At 45.9% G+C, this 23,119-nt stretch overlaps 2 protein-coding genes across 4 annotated transcripts in view; both read right to left on the bottom strand.

Moving 5' to 3' along the window:
* KATNB1 (katanin regulatory subunit B1) overlaps positions 1 to 4,476 on the bottom strand; it is a 28,037-nt gene extending 23,561 nt beyond the window's left edge. The window contains exons 1-2 of one of the 3 annotated variants that reach the window (XM_054049163.1): positions 4,405 to 4,476; positions 1,859 to 2,161 (exon numbers count right to left, since the gene is read on the bottom strand). In XM_054049163.1, the coding sequence (XP_053905138.1) occupies positions 1,859 to 1,898 (40 nt within the window). In that variant the 5' untranslated portion in view covers positions 1,899 to 2,161; positions 4,405 to 4,476. Of the gene's footprint in view, positions 1 to 1,858; positions 2,162 to 4,309; positions 4,372 to 4,391 lie in introns of those variants that run through there. The other 2 variants (XM_054049164.1, XM_054049162.1) reach the window with 2 other exon arrangements.
* A 4,034-nt stretch (positions 4,477 to 8,510) lies between these two features.
* Positions 8,511 to 23,119, bottom strand: part of DRC7 (dynein regulatory complex subunit 7) — a 25,479-nt gene continuing 10,870 nt past the window's right edge. The window contains exons 9-18 of the mRNA XM_054048505.1: positions 22,799 to 22,871; positions 21,407 to 21,535; positions 20,126 to 20,254; positions 15,470 to 15,696; positions 13,940 to 14,155; positions 13,170 to 13,280; positions 11,402 to 11,512; positions 9,733 to 9,927; positions 9,099 to 9,238; positions 8,511 to 8,903 (exon numbers count right to left, since the gene is read on the bottom strand). Coding sequence (XP_053904480.1) covers positions 8,810 to 8,903; positions 9,099 to 9,238; positions 9,733 to 9,927; positions 11,402 to 11,512; positions 13,170 to 13,280; positions 13,940 to 14,155; positions 15,470 to 15,696; positions 20,126 to 20,254; positions 21,407 to 21,535; positions 22,799 to 22,871 — 1,425 coding nt within the window. The 3' untranslated portion in view covers positions 8,511 to 8,809. The remainder of the gene's footprint in view (positions 8,904 to 9,098; positions 9,239 to 9,732; positions 9,928 to 11,401; positions 11,513 to 13,169; positions 13,281 to 13,939; positions 14,156 to 15,469; positions 15,697 to 20,125; positions 20,255 to 21,406; positions 21,536 to 22,798; positions 22,872 to 23,119) is intronic.

The following is a 23,119-nucleotide window of genomic DNA, read 5'->3' as shown; positions in this document are numbered from 1 at the left end:
GGTATACAGTAAGGGAAGGTGCTATACAGTAACTCCTCACGTAAAGTCGTCCCGGTTAACATTGTTTCACTGTTATGTTGCTGATCAATTAGGGAAAATGCTCATTTAAAGTTGTGTAATGCTCCCTTCTAACGTTGTTTGGCAGCCGCCTGCTTTGTCCACTGCTTGCAGGAAGAGCAGCCCGTTGCAGCTAGCTGGTGGGGGCTTGGAACCAGGGTGGACCGGCAGCCCCCTATCAGCTCCCTGCTCCCCTAAGTTCCCTGTCCGGCAGCTGCCCAGCAGGCTAGCAATTGCAGCTGTCCCTCCCCACACTGCCATGTGCTGCTCCTGCCCTCTGCCTTGGAGCTGCTTCCTGAGACTCCTGCTTGCTTGGGGTGGGGGGGCCAGAAGAGGCAGGCACTAATAACAGGGTTTCCCCCTCCCCCCTGCTCCTGCACCCCGCTTACCCCATCTTCCATAGAGCAGGGGGGACACGCCAGGGCTCAGGACAGAGGGGGTCTCAGCAAGCTGATCTAATTAACAAGGCAGTGTATTTAAAGGGGAAATGCGCATATCTCCCTCCATTCCTGCTGCCTTGCAGAGTGAGAGAGTTAACCCTTGAGGGCTCAGCCAATTGCTAGTTCATCATTTAGCAGTAAGGGAAATATCCCACCCTCTGACTCCTCCACCTCAACCAGGCTTCACAATCATCATCACTGTGTACCAGTATTAAATTGTTTGTTTAAAACTTATACTCTGTGTGTGTGTGTGTGTGTGTGTGTGTAGTCTTTTGTCTGGTGAAAATTTTTTCCTTCTGGAACCTAACCCCCTCATTTACATTAATTCTTATGGGGAAATTAGATTCGCTTAACATAGTTTCGCTTAAAGTCGTAGTTATGTTCCTGAAAAATGCAACGTTAAGTGAGGAGTTACTGTATAGCCTTTGATCGTATATACCAGTTAACTCTATTAATCATACAGCAACCCAGACAGACAACATTCTCACTAATCCAGTTCTGGATCTCAAATAGTCAGCCTGGAATGTACCTTTGTGGATAATCAACTACTTCCTACTTGTTCTATTGATCCTCTAAAACCTCACAAAAAATGTACAACATCTGCAGGAGAAGCATTTTTCTGAGTTTCTCTTTTTGACATTTAGGAGCTGCTTTGCCACTCTTTTTCTTTGGAGAAAAAATTAAAAATAGAAGTTCACTGCCTCTCATGAATCTTTTATGCTGAAGCCAGAGACATAATCAAGAGAAGAGGACATACAGGTATTGTAATGATCTGACCACCCTTCCTGCAGTGATCCAAGAACCTACTGTACCTATAGCAATGGTAGAGGCAGCAATGGAGAGCAATCCAAAAAGAATACTGACATTAAACAAGTGGAACATTCCAAGGGAGGCTTGGCTTTATAAGAGTTCCAACCTGTTCACCAGCAGTTCTTATATTATATTAAAGAATTAGCAGGTTGTTACAACCCTGAAATTTAAAGAAAAAGAGAGATTTAATGACCCAAATCCCCTCAAACAACAGGAATTGAAGACAGAAAGGAGGATGCCCTATCTTCATCCTCGCAAATCTCAAAGGAACGTATCCCCTAGATCTAGCTATGTCCTTAAGTCACTCTGGCTGATGTTCAGAGAATGCCCTATGCCCTTCCACAATTCTCTCTCTCCCCCTCCATCCACAAACAGACCACTGAATTGTAAAAGAGTGCTCTTTTGTCACATTAGAAAGGGAGGGGGCAGTTCCTTTGGGAAACGTTAATTCATACCACAAGATAGAACAAGGGGCCTCTCTCTCCCCCTTTCCCCATTTTCAAACAGAGAAATCTAATGAAGGGCAAGAGAACGCTATGAAAGACACTCACGCAGCTTCCAAGATGTCTTGGTGGCAACAGAAGCTGCCATTTCCTTATTCAGTTCTTTTCTGATGGCCACTGAAAAAGTGCCCCCTTTCCTTCCAACAAAGGTTCACTTTGCTGAATTGTGTGGGGCTCAACCCCCCAGGCCTCAGTTTCTGCTGGGTGATCTGTCCAGACACATTCAGGCTAATGAAATTCCTTTCAAAGTGCTTATTCTGTAGTATCCAGAACAGTGGCCAGTTTCCTCCAATCAACAGGCTAGATCTTGAGTTATGACTTAGTCTTGCTCCATATCACTGCGATGTTTGCCTGGAGGGGAAAAAAAAAAAAAGCATCTTAATGTTTATGGCATTGTCTTGTGATACCGCTAAGTCAGTACAGCAGGTGCATAGTTCAGTGCATAGAACAAGACCCCGGCCTATCGCGAAGCCCGGGCTCGTAAGCTGGAAAAGTACACTCCCCTGGCTGACACCCTGAGAGCGAAGGGCTATGAGGTGCAGATGGATGCCCTGATCGTCAGACCCCTGCAACGAGCATGTGCTGCGGACCTGCGGGATCGGTCGACGCTACGCACAGCTCATGCAGCGCCTCATGATCTCAGACACCATCCGATGGTCCAGGGACATCTACACCAAACACATCGCCAGCCACTGACAGTACCAGGAGGCGTGAGCCAGAGCGACATCGTGCATCAACTACGAGAAAGGGACCAAGAGACTTTTTCCGTTGGACCATATGAACTGGAACGGTAAAGTCACTGAACGCTTAATCTCACCAGATGAGGGTCAATCCATCCTCATCATCATATCCACTCATTATACTCCTCACCTGAACATAGCCATTATATGAACAACATGCCTGATATCTCAATGTCTGTACTTTTACCTGTTAACCTTTTACCCTCAATCGGGGATATTGCAGATTATGTATACCTTACGCCATCTGATCTTAAACCGAACTTTGCACCCCTTGAGAATCTGTACATTATTCCCTGATAACCAGAAACTTCTACGCTTAAACTCTGTACCGTTCACTTGTTTTAAACATCATCTTAATAAAATTTTTAAAATCATCTATTTGTTCTGCTTGTCATAGCACCTAGCACAATGGAGTTCTGGTACTGCTATGGCAATACAAATAATAAATATGTAATTAACTAATTATTATTAGTGAGGAAGGTGATCAAAGCCTGTTCTAGTGTAGGCTAAAGAGTATGGAATGGTTGCCTATATGACCGCTTCCCATCTCCCAGCTTTCAGCAACAAAAGCAAAACAAGGCTCAATTCAATCAGATTATCACAGGGTTATTCATACGGTAATTATTACTATTAAAATAATTAGAATAGTTCAATGGCTAGGTCCTGAAGATGTTTACAATCAGTGTAACTAGCACAAGGGAAGACGCTTACTAGGCAACCACTTATCTTAATAGGTCACCCAAAAGTTTCCCCAAACATACTGAGTCAAGTTCTACTCCACCTTTATAAGGAAGCCATTGTTAAGTTCCTATTTGGACATAAATCGGACATCAGGAAGGTAACATACATAAACCAGTAAATGAACACTTCAATCTCCCTGGTCATTCTATTACAGATTTAAAGTCACTATCGTTGAACAAAAAAACTTCAGAAACAGACTTCAAAGAGAAACAGCAGAACTAAAATTCATTTGCAAATTTAACACCATTAATCTGGGCTTGACTAGGGACTGGGAGTGGCTGGCTCATTACAGAAGCATCTTTTCCTCTCCTGGAATTGACACCTCCTCATCTATTATTGGGAGTGGACTACATCCACCCTGATTGAACTGGCCCTGTCAACACTGGTTCTCCACTTGCGAAGTAACTCCCTGCTCTTCATGTGTCAGTATCTAATGCCTGCATCTGTAACTTTCACTCTATGCATCCGAAGAAGTGAGGTTTTTACCCACGAAAGCTTATGCTCAAATAGTCTTTAAGGTGCCACCAGACTCCTTGTTGTTTTTGCTGTTAAGCAGGTGAGTTTTAAACCCCTGAGTGGTCACTCAAGCCCCGCACAGAAACAGAATGAAGGTGGCAGCTTTTCCTTGGCATTGCTAACATAGGATCCTTGCGGCAGAGCAGCACCCTCGCCCTAGGATCTACCGCCTGCCCACTCCTCTCTGGCGGGGCTCATAGGAGAGCATGTTTATAAGACTCCCCTCAGCCGGGTGGGCCCGGCGTGCTAATAATCTCCCTCCTCCCCGTGTCTCCCTGGGACCGCCTCTCCACGCAAGCAGCCCCCAAACCCCTCACTGGGGGAAGAGGGTTCCCTCCCCCCCAACACGCCCCATGAGTGGCCCCGGGGCCCGAGTCAGACCCGCCCGAGGCCGTGGGGCCCGCGAGCCGGGGAGGGGGGTTGGACCCTCTCAGCCCCCCCGCGGTCTGGGGGCAGCCGGAGGGCGGGGGATGGACCCGACTCCATTCCCGCCCCCTCCTACCTGCAGCGGCTCCTAGCCCCGACCCCGCACCTGCTCCCATCCCCCACCCTGATTGGCCCCTGCCTGACAACCGGGCCCTCACCCTCACAACAAACCTCGGGCCTGGCCCCGCCCCCACGCCGCCTTCGCCGAATCGCACGCGCCGCCTGCATCCGGGCCCACCCGCCCCGCGGCAGTCCCGCCAATCAGAGCAGCCCTTTATCCCCGCCGTTCTTCGGCCGTCTAGCCGCCGCCGCGGAGGTGTCTCGTCCCGCCTCTCCGGTCACACTGACCAATCACCAAACACGAAGGGGGTCAAAGCCCGCCCATAAGGATGAGCTCTACCAATGACAGGTCAGTTGGTCGCCTTAGCAACCGCGGAATTTCTGGCCACTCACAGCGCGTCTTGCTGGCTGAGCCCCTACTAGGTAACCAATAGCGAGGGAGAGAGAGAGACCCAGTGTGGGGTGGTGTAGCCGTGTGGCCGCCATATTGGCTGAGGGCAGGCCGGTTGGACTTGGCTTATCCTGGCTGTTCTGAGGGGAGGGCCCTGAGCCCCAGTGACCCTCGTGCCCGGTCATTGCCCCTCCCCCCGGGTGAGGCTGGGGTAACGCCCCCCTGCAGTGATTTGGAGGCTGCCCCTGGGCATGAGGTGGGGTCATGGGAGCCCTGAGAGCCCATGGGACAGGGGGACACGGTGCCATCGAGAGGAGACACAGCCAGGTCACAGGAGAATGTGGCCCTGCCAGAACTGGTGTGGCGGTGCGACGGGCGGAGCGGTGTCGCACGGCAGAACATGGCGAGAACCAGGGGCTGGAAGCTGAAGCCAGACCCATGGAAATAAGAAATTAGGCACCAAGTGTTACAGTGAGGGTGATACAACCTCTGGAACAAACCACCAATAGAAGTCGTGGATTCTCTGTTTCCTCGTGTCTTCACAGCCAGACTGGCTGCCTTTCTGGAAGATATGTGTTAGCCAGACACAAGTTATTGGGCTCAGTACAGGGGCAGCTGGGTGAAATTTAATGGACTGTTATATACAGGCGGTTGGACTGGATGATCTTCTGGCCTTAAAATCTATGAATCCATGAGATCAAGAATAAAATTATGGTTACATCTTGAGGAAATATTTTGTAGCAAGAGAAAATGGCCACATTTCAATGACATGTCCTGTCCCAGTGGATCTGCTAACAACCCCCTAATAATGCTACATTATTTGTGATGGGTAGCAGCACTGTAACAGATGGGCCATCCGTTCGCTGGCCAAAGCTGTGTGCTTCAGAGCAAGGAGTAAATCCCCTCTCCCCTTCCAATGCCCCGCATTGGGGTATTCTAATATTTCACAGCAAAACGTGTTTCTGACTTCCCCAGATTGTAATCAGTGTATACTTGTGTGATTTGGTGAACTATGTGCAACACGAATTCCCATGAAGTTATTATAAAGTTGTTACTTTCAAAATTGCTGTAGCATGAATGCCACTTTGTCTGTGTGTATCCACTATTGCTTACAAGCCCTTCAGCATGTACCTCCCAAACCAGGTTCAATAGTGGGTCATTACATTTCTGTGACCACCTGTTAAGGTTGATTTAGTTCCTTGGGACAGTGGGTTTGCTGGCGCTGGGAGAAGATATGTACTCTTCTTGTCTGAATGCAGTGGGGAGTGAAGAGACTGGAAATTCACCAAACAGAACAAAAAGACAGGTGACAAAGCAGGAGGTTATAAAAGGACTCACGGTGAGGCTCAAGAGAGGCAAACAGGAAGTTCTGGGCAGGAGGAAGGAAATGGATGGACCAGCCAAGATCAGAGTAAATGAGCTGGGGCAGGAGGAGGCTCCTTATTTCAGAACCCAAGTCATATGTTGAAACAGAAAGACCTTGGATGGCCCCAGACAACTCTCACCTCAGCCCAAAGAATGCTCAAGTATGGTGATGAAACTGAGACAGGGAAATGTGTGTAGGGGTCATTATTTTTGTATGGACCTATGTATTTCTCATTTTATTAAAGAAAAAGCAATAGAGTGTTAGATCCTGTGCAAAGTGTCTGTGCATTTCATGCATTACATCTACTATGTCCCTTGAAGAGGTAACTCAAAAGGCTCACACCTTACATGGAGTTCTTGGAGAGGGTGTGTTTAAGCTACCAGGGAAAGTCTGAGGTGTCAGCACTAGTTCCGGGGACAGGACAGTGAGCCACATGGTCTCAGATCTCTGGATGGGGTACCAGACAGAAGATGTGCACCTCAACAGTGCTCAGAGGCCATACAATACGGCCAGTGTCTGAACAGTGTTCAGACTATGGAGGCTTAAAACACATGGGATCCAGCAGCTCGATCCCCTCACAGCAGTCTGAAGAGTGGCCAAGAGGGAGTGCTTGATTGGACTTGTGATAGCCTAGTTAGAGGTGATAATTACAAGTAATCTTTTGAGGATTGTGAGTTAGGATTGTCTTCATACTTGTCTGTAAAATGCCTAACACACTTTGGATGAAGAAGAGCTCTCAAAAGCTTGTCTTTCCCACCACCAGAAGATGGTCCAATAAAAGATGTTAGCTCACCCACCTTGCCTCTCTAATATAAATATGAAGTGACTTTCTCTTCTCTTCCGTACCTTACAAAATAATAATACTTGAGAGATAAGGTGGATGAGGTAATATCTTTTATTGGACCAACTTTTGTTGGTGAAAAAGAGCTGAAGAAGAGCTCTATGTAAGTTCAAAAGCTTGTCTCCCTCACCACAAGAAGTTGATCCAATAAAAAATACTACCTCATTCACCTTGCCTCTCTAATATCCTGGGACCAACATGGCTACAACAACGCTGCATACAAGAATAATACTTGGCATTTATATAGTGTCTTCCATTTATGGATTTCAAAGCACTGTGTTTCCCAAAGCACTTTATTACCTAAAGTTCCTTTGATTAGAAATGCACTCTTCGGTTTACTCCTGACATTTCCTCGTATCTACCAACATTTGTGAGCTGTAATTGGGGAGAGTGGGAGAGAAAAATAAAGACGCCCTTTAACTCTCTAATTATATTTTTCTAAAAAAGATGTTTTCTAGTGACAGTAAAGAAAATGGTTGATATTTTTCTTTACAAAAATTTGGGACTACTGGATTTCTGGCAAATTCTATCAAATAACAGCTGTTCTACTCCTTACTGCCTTTTGGAATTAATGAGTAATTCTAATGATAATCACTGAATTCTTATATTTATGGAAAACCAGCAAGTATATAGTTAAAAGATTTCACTGGTGGTCTCAGTTATATAGCCAGAACAGTAGTTCCTGCACATCCAGAAATTATTGGATTTCAGAAGAATCAACTCTTTAAATAATGCAGTCTCTCAAAATCAAAGAGACCAGGTGCCTGAGGTAATATCGTTTAGAGGACCAACTTCTGGTGGTGAGAGAGCAGGGCCGGCTCTAGGATTTTTGCCGCCCAAAGCAAAAACAATTTTGGCCGCCCCTCCCCCCCCGTTCTTTAATTACCCCACCCCCGGCCCCGCCTCAACTCTGCCCCTTCCCCAAATCCCCAGCCCTGCCTCCTCCCCCCAGGCTCTCAAGCCTAGGAGGGAGGGAGAGGGAGAAGCGGCGCCTGCGCCGTGGCCACTCAGAGTCTCCCCCCTCCCAGGTTTGAGAGCCTGGGAGGGAGGGGGAGACCCCGAGCCGCGGCGGCGCGCGAAACAGCTGATTTGCGCACCGCTGCTCCCCCTCCCTCCCAGGCTTGGGAGCCTGGGAGGGAGGGCGAGTAGCGGCGCGCGAATCAGCTATTTCGCGCGCCGTGGCAGCAGCAGCGGAGGTGAGCTAGGGCAGCGGGGCACATTTTTAGGGGCGGCATTCTGGCGCCAGCCATGCCGCCCCTAAAAATGTGCCGCCCCAAGCACCAGCTTGTTTTGCTGGTGCCTAGAGCCAGCCTTGTGAGAGAGACAAGCTTAATGTATCTCTAGATATCAGCAATCGTGTGAAGCATGTGACATGATATAGGAGAAAACTCTAGTGTCCAACGTGTAACTTTGACCATAGCAACTTATAAAGTAAGAGGCTAAAGCTGACGGCTCATTTAGACTCCAGAACTGAACCATGAGGTAACTGGCTAGAAGACAACTGTATTCTAATCCAGCTCTTTGACTCAATTGTAATTGTAGTGTAGGTGGGCCTTAAAACAGCAAGGTAACAAGAAGGCAGATATACAAGTATGAAATAATTAACACAGGACAAAAGCCTCACTAGGAAAACATTTAATGAAAAAAAAAGGGATAAATGAAAGGTGTGGAAATGAAATTTTAAGAAGAAGGTACTTCTGCTATTATATCCTCTACAGAGGAGATCCCAGCAGCTCCTGGGAAAGCTGGAGAGAGGCACTGAGGGAAATTTGATCAGTCAGACCCCAAATGGTTCATTGAACACAAGTAGGAAAAAGATGCCACATTTTTCTCAGCAGCTCATACGGTTAGCTCAGCCAACTCTGTGCAGGTTCCTGCACTGATTCCCAGTGACTGTTGTGAGGGAACAGGGACTATATCAGACGTTACATTTGAGATACTCAGCCAGGCGAGGATCCTTGCACAATTTCTCTTCCAGTTCTATGTATTTCTGTGGCGCCATCTCTTTGTGTCTAAAATAAGGAGGAAATCAGAGGAAGAAGCTGCATTGTATTAGATGATGATGATGAGATTAAGTGGAATATTTTCAGATGATGAAATTATCAAACAATTGAAATGCAAAGCCCCAGTGAATCTCCATCTGTAGATCTCCCTTAAATCACTCCTGTCAGACTGCCACACATTCATTAAATACTTGTTGTTATTACCTGTTAAGCCGTATTTCCAGAATGCGGATACAGAACATGGCATCAGAGCAGTAGGTTAGGTAGGCATCCTCATCCTCCAAGGTCATAGAGAGCTGGTTTTGCTGGTACCACTGTTGTTTCTTCTGCAGCTCCTGTGTTTCCTGATGGGAAGAAGGAACAAATCAGGGTATTAGGGAGAGTGAGAGAGAGAGAGATACAGAAGTAGTGTATCAAGATTAAAGGAACCAAAGGAAGGAAAAAAGAACGTAGAAGAAGAAATGTAATAAGTGAGAAGCAATGAATAAGATGAGGACACATAGAACAAGTAAGCAAAATATGGAAAGCAAGGGAAGGAGAGAGAAACATAGAAGCGCTGCCTCCTTGGACATAAGAAACATTGGGGGTCAAATTCTGCTCTGATATAAGTTGGAACAAATCTACTGAATTTGGTCCTAGGGCTATTCTGCCCTTTGTTCTCCTTGGGTAAAGACAGAGAAACATGAGGGCATACATACTGCCTCCTCCTAGACAGAGATGTTGGAGGAGTGTTGCTTTTTCACTTGCTGTAAAATGAAGAGAGAACCCCACATGTTGCCCACTCCCAAAGCAAAGGAGACCAAACCAAAGGAGTGAACAAGAGAAGGTGGGTGGGTACCTTCTCAAAGCGAGCTTGGATGAGGTTGGCCTTGTCAATGAGACGGTGCTTGAAATCATTCAGGCAATCTTCCTTGAGGCGTAGGGCTTGCCACTTGGACATCTTCTCTGTGCTGCCCATTTGAATCAGGAAGGGTGCCAGGTAATCTAGGTCCTGCTCCACTTGTCGCTGTCTCTCTTCTTGCATCAGACGCTCCTGGAGGGTAAGGGTGAGAAGAACTAGTGCCCCAAACATCCCTGTATAGGGCACTACCAGAGCCAAGGGCAGACTAGCTGTCCCCCCCTGCCAAGGACATAACAACTCACCAAGATCTGACCAGAGCTGTTTGCTTTTCACCGGCTGTTTCTTGTACCAACCATTTCCCACATAAAGCCCCAATCCGATTATTATTCTGTTACCTAATTTTTGGCTGTGCTTTTCAACAACTCTCCCCATTCCCCTAGAATACAGAGCTTGTCCCATACATGAAATGTCATCTCCTCTGGCGTGGGAAGGGCCCCACAAGGTACACTGTCATTCTGGGTTTGAAGTGGTTCAGAGTGGAGGGATGTGTTGCATTTGAAACCTTTCTGGGCGATATTCACCTGGTTGAACTGGCTGACAAATGTTTTCTTCTGGACTGCTTGTCTCAATTTTCTGTTCAGTCCATAGGTGCTTGACACTTTAAAATCTAGTACCTCTTTTTATTACCCTTCTCATCAGGAGAGCACCTACAGTATTGTTCCTGGAATTTATTGTTACAGTCGTGCCCAATACAAAATCTATACCAAAGAAACATCTTGTAGAGAACTGGAATTTGTAAACAAGCCATGTAACAACCTCAGATAGCTAGACTGGAATATCCTTACATTTGTCCAGAAAACTCATATGGGTATTAATTCCTCAAGAGATATTCTGGGCCAAAATCAATATTGTTGTTATCAAAAAGACTACGAACGGTGGAACCATCTATTCCAAACCTGGTACTCAGGGAAGAAGTTAAGTATCAGAGGGGTAGCCGTGTTAGTCTGAATCTGTAAAAAGCAACAGAGGGTCCTGTGGCACCTTTGAGACTAACAGAAGTATTGGGAGCATAAGCTTTCGTGGGTAAGAACCTCACTTCTTCAGATGCAAGTCATGGAAATTTCCAGAGGCAGGGGAAGAGGTTGATATTTTCCCAACCAAATGAACCCTGGCTATGGAGCAGATTTAGATACAATTATCAAACTCCTCCCACGGCTCCAACTACAATGAGTGTAATCATTCTTCATTATTTTATTTATTGTATTAAACAAAATAAAGTTGTGATTTTTTTGGACATGGGTCTTCCAGAAAGTCATAGGCACAAGGAGCCAGACCTTCAACTAATATAAATGGTTGTAGCTCCATGGAAATCAACGGAGGTATGACGATTGACAGCAGCCCAGGATCTCACCCAGGGAGTTTTAATGGTACTAGAATGGGCTCTGGAGAGAGTCCCTGAGAAGGGATGAATTTGAGCTGGATTTCTTTGTCCACTGGTAATGAACTCTGAATCCAACCCTGCTAAAAAAACTTGAACCGGATCTTGCTGATCCACTCAAACAGAGTAGGCTTATCCCATGGTTCTTACTAAAACCTGCCTTTAGTACAAGAGATAGATGGTGGGATGAAAAATTGTGTTAGTTCTTTCTTAGACACCGCTGCCTACCATTGTCTCTCGCTGTTGTTTGCTCTTTTCATTCCTCTCTGTATCGTACATGGAAACTGTCAGTTTGCTGGCGGCTGCTTCTTCCTCCCGGATCTTGAGAATTTCTAGCACCTTCAGTGAAATCAGAAAATGAAAGACGCCCTGACATTTCCTCAAAGTATGAAGCCCCCCCACGTGGTTGGTCTGCTTAAAAGAACATATGCAAGGCTCTGTGTGCAAGGACTGTAGTATGAGCTGGTATACGTATTAGCTAGGGAGCAGCATGTACGTATTCATATGCTGAGGATATATCCATGTGACCAAAAGAATATCTAATAACAAGAACTTTATGTTGTCTACGATTTTCTACAGACTCTTTGATAGAATTACCAAATCTGTTCACTCTTTGGGAGTCTAAACTCCCCACTGGCTCTAAAAATTGCAATGTTAGCTTTGGCATATTATATCGCAGTGTATAACAGGACTCACCAATATAACCATACGCTAACCTGCTGATGTGTCAAGACTGAAAGAGTCTAAAAAGTCATTTGCTGGAAAGCACTTTATGCCCTTCACTGTTCTGCAATATGTACTTCTACAATCCATTTCGTCTTAATAAGTACTGTTAATACCTTGCATTTTCACAGCATCTATTATCCAAGGGTCTTAAGCCCCTTTACAAATATTTAATTAAAGAAGCCTCATATTTTAAAGATAGGGAAACTGAGGCACTAGGGTCTTAAATGCCTTGTTCAAGGATACACAGCACGTCATTGGAAGAGCTGGTATTAGAACCCAGATATCTTGATTCCCAGTCTAACCACTAGACTTACTGCCTCTCCTGTTCTCCCTCACTGTTTCCTCCTCTCCTATTTCCTCTTGTTCTACAAAATGTGGCAATACCACTGCAATCCTAAGAAAAAATCTGTTTGTGTTATATATAGAATAAACAACGTGTAAAATGTGAACAATGGGATTATAGTTTCATTGAGGTATTCTGGTGACATTATGAACCGTGGGAGTGAAAGATGGGTGTCCAAAACCCGTTGATGAAATTATAGACCCATAATCCAAGGATTTTACCCTAGTATTTTGGTGGCCCTCTACTTTGCCACCAGACTGGCTCCACAATCCTCTTCATTCCCTAACCAACTCCTATAGGGCTTTCATCAAAACAGCTTTTCACCTTCAGATCCAGTGGCCTTCTCTTCACATGCTGGAATGGCTGTGCTCAGTCAATCCTCTCCAATCAGTGCCATGGGAATGGGTTTTGCTCTATGCAGTTGCAATGTGTTACTCATTGCAATCCATCTATTTTAAAGTAATTCTTCCCTACAGATAACACAGTGGTAGTCACCTAGATACTATGGCCATTGGAACCTTAGAAGTGCTTAGCTAGCAACTAGATTTTAATCAATACAACTTCTTGGGCTTCCTCTTCTTCCCGGCTCTGGTCAGCAGATATCCCAATATGTACCCTTTCTGCTAGATATCCCAGTACGTACCCTTCCTGTTGCAGATCTTTGCTCTTAGATTATCCCCTTCCCCTAGACTGTGGAACAAGAACTGAGGATGATTTTTCATAAACATTCCAAAGAATGATCTCCACAGAACGAAAGCAAGTCATGATTTGTATATTCTGGGGTGGGGACCAGCATTAGAACTTTGATCACTGTTTAGTTACTGGATAATATTTGAACATATGGCATGACATGAAGAGATGGTTAGTTGAACCTGGCTCCAGACCCTTATCATACTTTGACATTAGCAAGGAGATTTCCCCCATCACCTCTGTTTCAGACTCCCAGACTAGATGCTTCGACTGCTTTTCTGCTTCCATTAGCTTCAGCATCATTTCGTACAGATGCAGCAGCTTCTTGTTTTTCACAAAAGACCCCACCTAAAGACAAAAACACCGGTGTTGAATGGCAGGGTCTTCCAGACATGTGGGACCAAATCCTTAGCTGGTATAAATTGGCATAGTTCCACTGACTTCAATAGAGCTATATTGATTTACGCCATCTAAGAATCTGGCCCACGGTTAACAGTTAATTTAGCTCCATCTAGGTTTTGAATCTAACACTTCACTGAGCCAGAAAGTGTATTGTTCACCTCTTTGCTGTTGCTGTGTGGCTAGAACCAGTTTTCTGCACACTTGAGGTCACAGGGCAGCAGCCTCTCCGTTACAGTCTGCATGCTCTTTTCAACGCGACAAAAAATTACAACCATTTTAAAAAGCATTCAGATTGCAGAAAAAACTCTAAACTTGGGCAAACTAATGGATGGAGAGTTTAGGACCGATGGCAACATCGCACAGCAACTCCATGGCAGAAATGGAGCTAGAACCCAGGTGGGTATTCCTGACTTCTTGTCCCCTGCTTTAATCGCTCCCCTGAGAGAGAAATGCAGAGAGATTTCAGCTTTCCCTTCATGAACAGCCAGCTTTGAGCCTCAGAACTACAGAAATTGGGTCTCCCCAAATCTCAATTAGTCCTCCAGCTTCTCTTTGTGTCCTTTTGAGCTGAAAAACTCCAAATCATTGTCATACTCTCTCCGTACCCGATAGCTGATGCACATGTCTGAGGTCATGATGATCTTGTTTCCCTTATTATCCACATCCTTCCGTTTGATGAACTCCTTCTTTGAGGCAGTGATGTAATCGTCCTTGCAATGATACGTCAGCATAATCCGCTCCTCCAAGATCATAAAGATGCGCTCTGCTACATCTTCATCAGCTGGCTTTTCTGGGTTCCTATGGAACTGCTCCTTGATTTGCTAGGGAGGATCGGGAAAAGAGATATAAACCGGTCAGAATCAAACATAAGGCCTAGAAAAATGACAAGGTTTGGGGGGATTTGAGATGAAACAGGTGGGAAACAGAGCTCCCAGGTGAAAATTAGGCCCATTCCAACTCCAAGGTCTATAACATGATAAAGATTTTGGAAGAAGTAACTATGTCCAGACTAGGACTGTGATGCCATCACTCATTGCTAGGACCAGGGTCCTACTGTTCTCGCCTGTGACTGCAGTGTCACGGAGAAGGAGCAAAGTCAGAGCTGCTCAGTGCAACAAGCAGAGTTGCTGCTTATAGGAGTAGATTACACCCCTCAAGCACAAGACCAGAGTTGCACTATCTGCTCCATGAGGCATTATGCCTTGGAGAGACCCAGTGCCTCCCAGAGCTCCCCACATGCAGGGGGAAAAAGGATGCAACCTCCCGCTTTGAGCACCTGTCCAAGAACCAAACATGCTCTGGCCCTATATTAACAGGTGGGATGTGTGACCCAGGCTTCAGGGGGTCAGATGTGGGTGTGCACCCCCCCCATTATCAGATTTGGTTTTGAGGACCTGCAGGGAGATGGAATGCCAAGTGGGGGAGAGGGTGCACTGGAGGGGACACCCCAGGTACAGATCTCATGCATCTCCATCTTACAAGCTCTCTGCACAAGGGAAACAAGGTAGGACCATGGACCTAACAGCAAGGGTTGGTTTCGAGGTCTTACTGTGATAAGCAGTACCAACTATTTTGGAAAGGGTCATTATTATGGCTCTAATGCAAGAAAGCACTGAAGCACATGCTTAACTTTAAGTAGCTGCTTAATATCCTTCAATGGATTGGGATGCTGTCCTGAATTAGGGCTTATATGACTCCCTGCTAATGACATGGTGCAAATCAGAGTGCTTGTGTCATTATGCAGAGCTATGGGCACATTTCACAATGAAACCCCAAACCTGGCTAGTGTGGGGCTTGAACATGGAAACAAGACCAGTGGAGTATTTTTGGGGTCCTTGTGAACATTTTTTGTCCAAACTCATAGCTAAATCTTTTGTCTGGCACAGATTTTAGAAGACTTAATTTCATTTTGGTTACTCAATGGAATTGGTCAATTGGAGTTGCTCATGACAATTGGTCACATGGTGGGGTTTCTGGGTCAGACTAGCCCATACGCAAGGCTCCCTTCTCTCGTTTGGAGTTTTGCCTTGGCTATGCCAAGTGAAAATGAATCTGAATCTTCACACAAAACTGAAATTGGTATGTTCTGCACAGCTCTAATATCGGTAATGTTCTATATTTCCCTCTTCTTGTACCAGTATGGGTCGGGCGTTCGATTCAGTATTAACGAGGAGCTTCTGTGCTCTTTTTGTTCTTTTGCCAAACATTGTGTGCCGGTAGTGCAGGAAATCTGACCGCCCTTCAAAATATTCCGTCATCTCTTTGGCATTTTCAACCCGTTTCTGAAGGCCATCTACTCGCGTCTCGCTGTAAAACTCCATGGTGCGCTCAGTCTCTGGCTCCATCGTCTTGTAGGTGTGTGCTAGGAAAGCCAGAGATGCTGTGTAAATCTTAAAATGTAAGAGTGACAGCGACGATGAATACAGACTTGCAAAATATTACTAGGCGTGAGCAAGTAGCATCTCTCGTGACAAGATTTGCTTTGTGATTGCCCCAGCAGCCATCATAAAGCCTGAATGTCCCACGCACCTGTGCAGGAGAGTAAGAGAATGTGAAACGCCCAGGGCCAGCTCCAGGCACCAGCCTGGCAAGCAGGTGCTTGGGGCGGCCGCTCCGGAGAGGGGCGGCACGTCCAGGTATTCGGCGGCAATTCAGCGGACGGTCCCTCGCTCCCGCTGGGAGCAAAGGACCTCCCGCCGAATTGCCGCCGCAGATCGCGATTGCGATCGCGGCTTTTTTTTTTTTTTTGGCTGCTTGGGGCGGCCAAAACCCTGGAGCCGGCCCTGGAAACGCCCTATACTCTTCTGCACAAGCACTGAAGGACAGCAGCATCCACAGGGCCACTGCAGCCTCCCACGCATCTGGGCTGGGAGTAGGTGGAGCCTTGATTCCACCCCTGGAGGCCTCCATGTGTGCAGCTGGCTTGGAGGTACGTGCTGCACTAGGTTTATGGCTGTTACAGGGTATGTCTGCCCCAGAGCAGGGGAAACCTAGGAGGCAAATTGTGACTTTGAGACTGGCCTAAACAGGATAGTTCTACCAGTTAAACCAGTATAATTATACTGCTATAGTTAAACCAATATAACTCCCATGTGGCTGTTTTCAGGTTAGCTAAAACCCCTTCCAAAGCAATATAAAATAAACTGGGGGGAAAAAACAACTATTCTTATACTGGAATGTGTGTCCACATAGGGAATTCCATTGGAATAACTATCTTGGTTTAAATTCACCCCTTGGTTTATATTGATATAACTTCCACATTTAAACAAGTCCTGAGTAACAATCAGGTTCCCGATCTGCCCCCGGGGCAGGGCAACAATGCAAACTGTCCCACATGGGGCTTGTAGTAAAGCAACAATTGATCCCGTAGTGAGAGGTGGAGGAGTAAAGCCTGCGCATGTGTGATGAAGTGGAGCTGTTCTTAATGTTTCCTCTAAATACTGTGTGGGTGCCTCAGTTTCTGACCAACACTCTGTCGCCTAGCAACTAATGGCCAGGCCCTTCCCCCCTGCAAGGGGATGCTAAAGGTGTGGGAGAACAAAGAGGTCAGGTAACCTCCTGGCCGGGGAAAGGAACTCAGCAGAGAAGAAGGGGCTGGAGAGGGGTTCAGTTTGGAGCTGGTTGGGGACGGGAGGTGAGGGCAGACGGGGGTGTCTGGCTCGCGGGACTCCAGAATGGACCCAGCTGAGGGATCCGGTTCTCTGGACCTACAAGCTCTGTTTTAGACTGTGTTCCTGTCATCTAATAAACCTCTGTTTTACTGACTGGCTGAGAGTCACGTCTAACTGCAAAATGGGGCTGCATGCAGGACCCTCTGGCTTCCCCAGGACCCCGCCTGGGCGAACTCGCTGTGGGAAGCGCACGGAGAGGCATATGCGGAATGCTCCAAGGGCAGACCCAGAAAGTAAAGCCGTGTAAGCTTCTTGCCCTAAAGACAGTCTGCTCCATGGGAGAGGAGACGCCCCAAAGTCCTGACTGGCTTTTGTGGGGAGCAGTTCCAAAGCATCGCCTGGGGACTCGTGACAGCATGAGCTGATACATTTTCATCGGTTTTGTAAAGCTGTAATAACACTTGGCATGTTTACAGGACCTTTTATCCCAAAAGATTTCAGAGCTCTTTGCAAACATTAAATAAACATCCAGCCAAGCATTCAGCGGAAACATAGGAAACTCTATTATGAACCCTAGTTCTGAGAGGGCTGGGGTGTGGCCCATGCTGACCCCACGTAACACTAGAGATGTAAATACCATTTAAAAAGTGAACTGTTTAACCTAGGGCTGTCAATTAATCACAGTTAACTCATGCGATTAACTCAAAAAAATTAATCATGATTAATCGCAGTTTTAATTACACTGTTAAACAATAAAATACCAATTGAAATTTATTAAATATTTTGGATGTTTTTCTACATTTTCACATATTGTATTCTGTGTTGTAATTGAAATCAAAGTGTATATTATTTTTGATTACAAATATTTGCACTGTAAAAATGATAAACAAAAGAAATATTATTTTTCCTTTCACCTCATACAAGTACTGTAGTGCAATCTCCTTGTCATGAAAGTGCAACTTACAAATGTCAATTTTTTTTGTTAAATAACTGCACTCAAAAAAACCAACACCCCAACATAAAACTTTAGAGCCTACAAGATCAATCAGTCCTACTTCTTGTTCAGCCAATTGCTAAGACAAAAAAGTTTGTTTACATTTACAGGAGATAATGCTGCCGTCTTCTTATTTGCAATGTCACCAAAAAGTGAGAACAGGCATTTGCATGGAACATTTGTAGCCGGCATTGCAAGGTATTTACATGCCAGATATGCTAAACATTCATATATCCCTTCATGCTGTGGCCACCATTCCAGAGGACATGACTCCATGCTGATGATGCTCGTTAAAAAAATAATGCATTAATTAAATTTGTGACTGAACTCCTTAGAGGAGAATTATATGTCTCCTGCTCTCTGTTTTACCCGCATTTTGCCATATATTTCATGTTATAGCAGTCTTGGGTGATGACCCAGCACATGTTGTTCATTTTAGAATACTGTCACTACAGATTTGACAAAACGTAAAGAAGGTACCAATGTGAGATTTCTAAAGATAGCTACAGATGTCTTAAAAGAGCAATACTCTGATGCGGAAACTACAGAACCCGAACCACCAAAAAAGAAAATCAGCCTTCTGCTGGTAGCATCTGACTCAGATAATGAAAATGAACATGCATCGGTCATACTGCTTTGGACTGTTACAAGCAGAACCCATCGTCAGCATGGACGCATGTCCCCTGGAATGGTGGGTGAAGGGACAAATGAATCTTTAGTGCATCTGGCACGTAAATATCTTGCGATTCCGGCTACAACAGTGCCATGCGAACGCCTGTCTCACTTTCAGGTGACATTGTAAACAGAAGCAGGCAGCATTATCTCCTGCAAATGTAAACGAACTTGTTTGAGCAATTGGCTTGATCAAGAAGTAGGCCTGAGTGGACTTGTAGGTTCTAAAATTTTACATTGTTTTATTTTTGAATGCAGTTATTTTTTGTACATAATTCTACATTTGTAAGTTCAACTTTCATGACAAAGAGATTGCACTACGGTACTTGTATTAGGTGAATTGAAAAATATTTTTTTTACAATGCAAATACTTGTAATCGAAAATGAATATAAAGTGAGCACTGTGCATTTTGTGTTCTGTGTTGTAATTCAAATCAATATATTTGAAAAATGTAGAAAACAGCCAAAATATTTAAATAAATGGTATTCTGTGATTAACAGTGTGATTAATTGCGATTAATTTTTTTAATCGCTTGACAGCCCTAGTTTGAACGATTAAAAATATTTAGTTTCAACGGTTAACCGTCTGGGGCCGATCCAGCCGGCGTGGCTGGGGCTGCTGCACCGGGTGGCACAGCTGGGGTTGCTCTGGCCAGGCGGCACGGCTCCGGTCGAGCGGTGCAGCTCGGGCCGCTGCAGCTGGTGCAGGGCCACTGGGGTCGGCAGGCTGGCCAGCGCGGGGCTGCTGGGGCCAGCTGGCAGGCCTGGGGGTTAATGGTTAAGACTGTTAACCGGTAAGACTAATGCTTATCGGTTCACCAGTTCATATTTTACATCCCTATGTAACGCTGTGCTGGGGGGGGGGGGGGGGGGGGGGGGGGGGCTCTGGAATCAGCACCAACTGCAAGGGGAGAGTTATTTCTGTTAAAACCTTCTTGGGTGAGATCTTTGTCCCTGCTCTGATCCCTTTATGCCAGGTAAAAGGGCCAGAGCAGCATAAAGGAGCTTGGTTCTGCCTGGGGAAGGATTCTCCCCAGGTTGGAGCTGCAGAAGACAACCCAAGCTGCCTTCTGAGCACCCCTTCACACTCCTCGATGTAAGGATGTGCTGGGGGTGGGAGGGGCGTGTCGGAGGTGAGATTGCAGCATGCAGTGCTGTAGAGATTTCAGGCAGCACTGTGGCCCATAGGAGAGCCGGAGGAAGCTGCTATATCTTAGATAGGCCCCAGGTCTGTCTAAGTTGCATTGGGGACCTCTCCAGACCCAGGATACCCCAGGATCGGGAAGGTGCACACCTAAGCAACTAGGTTGCAAGTTGTGAATTTCACCTCTTCAGTTTCTTGTGTTGTAACCAGTGCTTACAAAGGCTCTAGAATGAAAACTTGACCCTTGCATGGTGGAGGATTTTTTGTTGTTGCTGAACCAGGTGACTGTGTCCAGTAGTTTACAGTCCCATGATTGGCCTTTTTGCCAAACCTAGGAGGAACGGCCATTGGGTTGCAGCCCATATTGTACCTTTGAGACCTTGGATGTGTCCCGGGCTGAAGTACTCTGTCGTCACCTCTGTTTTTTTATTCAGTTGTCTCATGTTCATCATGTCCTCTCTGTTTTCGAACCACTCCTTCACCTCCAGCACTCTGATACCTAGCAGGAGAAAACCCCCATGGCACAACCATGTGGCTCCTTGAAAATCTTAGACATCAGCCATTCCGTGGTGATGGTAACACGGGAGGTAGGGGAGAGAAAATCAGGTGACTTGTGCTGAAGGACAATGCTGGGGAAAGGAGGTTGTTTGTCCAGTTAGGGGCTTACACCCTGCTTCCTGGACCAACTGCGTATGGACATGACGTAGAAATAAAGAAAGGTCTTTAGTTAAGCATAACACACACTGTCCCCTTCATTTTCATAGAGATTTAGCTGCGTGACCCCCCGTCACATCAGTGGAAGACAGGGGGATCAGTTAGCACTATCCCACCGTTTCTCTACTGGAGAAAACTATTGGCAACTCCTGCTCACAATTCAGGACTTGATCCTGAGAGGTGCTGAGCACTCTAGCCCAATCCTGCAAAGCATTTAAGCAAGTGCTTAATGTCAAGCAGGGGAGTGGAAAGGATCATTAACCTGCTTTAAACAAAGTACATGCTTAAGTGCTTTGTTGGATCAGGCCAAACTGCTCTGTGCCTGGATGGATCAAGCCATCAAACAGCACAGTGACTGCACTGCTTTCTGGGAACCTTATAGCTGAGTGGCCTGCCATCTGGCTTGTGACCCATGATGCTTCCCAAACCCGACAAAGCCCTTGAGAGTAGCCCTGAATCAGACCCAGAGGTACGAAAGTGATCAGTGATACCAACCAGCATCGCAGTTACGTCTTAGGATAGATATATAGACTCCAGTAAGAGTGCCCAGCAGTGCTGGAAGCCTAAGGGTTTGTAGGGGAGCGAACAGGGCAACGTGAAGAAGGGGTTGAGGGAGCAGAAGAGGAAAAGCAAGAAGTGTGAAAGGACGGGGAGAAAGGATAGGAGATACATTGGCACCTCTCTATCCTATTCTTCCCCCCACTCCCTAGACTGTCTGTCAGAGGGTGGAGATGGACGGCAGGAGAGAGATCACTTGATCATTGCCTGTTAGGTTCACTCCCTCTGGGGTACCTGACATTCGCCACTGTCAGTGGACAGGATACTGGGCTAGATGGACCTTGGTCTGACCTGGTATGGGCGTTCTTACGTTCTTATGCACCCCACCCATTTGTGTATTGTCTCAATGGACTCGCGCTGATCATTCATCTCCCCTTACATTCTGGGTCCTCATAGACGGTGAGGCGTTGGACCAGCCCGTTGTTATTCAGGTACGGGGCCCATTTCTCCAGCTTTGCGTTCTTGTACTGGATCACCTTCTTCCCTTGGGGACAGCGGGTCTCAAATTCTGCAGAGGGCAAGGAGAAGGATTTAGCCGCAAGAGCTGAGAGCACAGGAACAGAGTTGCTTGTGTTTAGCAGCTGCTGTCAACACTAAAAGGAATTCACATGGGAGAAATAAAGGACTCCAGAGGAACTATTTGTTCCTTTGTCACATTCAGCTGCCTGAGAATGTATTAACATCCTTACCGTGCAGCGGGAACATTGTGGCTGCTGGAAGGTGATGCACTTTCGGGGCGGGGGGGAGGGGGGTGTCAATCTAGTGGGGTGCTTAGGCCCCTCTGCTGACTTCAGTGAATGTTGAGAGCTCATAGGAGCTCACAGGACTGGGCCTGATCCAACTGTCTCTGGGAGCTGGATCGGGTCTTTAATTTTCATAATCACGACATACTGCAATGGAGTGTATGGATTGGTATTGTCCTTTAACATCTGTGAATCTTCTGCTAGTGATGATTAAATTAGAGTAGAAAAGAAAGACACAGTCCTGGGGGTGTGGATTCCAGAGGGGGTTAGCAATGGGATGAGGAACCTTTCACTTCTCTCTGACTGGTTAGACTGTGGGCAATACCTTCTGAATTACCGCCTGAATTTCCCATTTACAAATAATTTATCTAGAGGCTGCTCTTGACTAAAGTTCTTACCAAATATAAAAGGTTTTCCTCTTATAGCATCTTCTGTCCAAGGATTGCAAAGTACATTAAAGAATTAAGCTTCACAACACGCCTGTGAAGTAGGCTATTAATTCTGTTTTACAGATAAGGAAACTGAGCCATGGAAAAGTTAAGGGACTTGCCTGAAGTCACACAGTGAGTCAGTGGTAAAACTAAGACTAGAACCCAGATCCCCTTGCTCCCAAACCTGGGCTTTAACCACTAGACACATATAATGATTAATGACACTTTGAACTGCTACAGCACATACATGATAATGCATCAACTGCCACGTAACCTGGGTAATGCCAGGAAAGATATCCTGGCAGGCAGAATTCACCCAGGTAGCAGGCAAAGGAAGAAACCAGGTCCTATGTCCACAGTGGGGGCAGAGGTTCCCAATTTAGGATGAGATAATAGGTTCTGGGAGAATCCATGGGCACAAAACACAGCTGTGTAATTAAATAATAATGGATATCCTAATTATTGTGTATCCTGATTTATTGCTATTTCATTGCTTGACTTTGTCCAGAATGTTACAATAAAGGTTCATTGCAATACACAAAATTGTATCTGTTGCCATCAGAAGAATATGCAACATGGTAAAGGAAGAACAAATACCTTTCCGAGATATTTGAATCGGGTCCACCCAGGATGCTGGCATGTCAAAACCCTTTTCCTCCTCCTCCTTATCCTATCAAGACAGAGCAGGGGTTTCCATTAGGTGAGCAATGCCCTGAGCAAAGCTGGCAGTACTCTCCTGCCATGACAGGAAGCACGTTTGTCTCTGGAAATACTTGTTATATTAGACTGTGGTTCATGCAAGTTATACACATTCCCAGGTGACACAGTGGTACGGTAAGGGATGGTTTCTTTGAGTTATACACACTGCTGAGGATACAGTCATGCAGCAAAGTATGGTTTATACAGTCATAGTTCCAC

This window comes from Malaclemys terrapin, chromosome 14, assembly GCF_027887155.1.
Source record: "Malaclemys terrapin pileata isolate rMalTer1 chromosome 14, rMalTer1.hap1, whole genome shotgun sequence".
Taxonomy (NCBI): domain Eukaryota; kingdom Metazoa; phylum Chordata; order Testudines; family Emydidae; genus Malaclemys; species Malaclemys terrapin.
The sequence above is the reverse complement of the archived record's forward strand: the minus strand, read 5'-3'. Positions and strand labels throughout refer to the sequence as shown.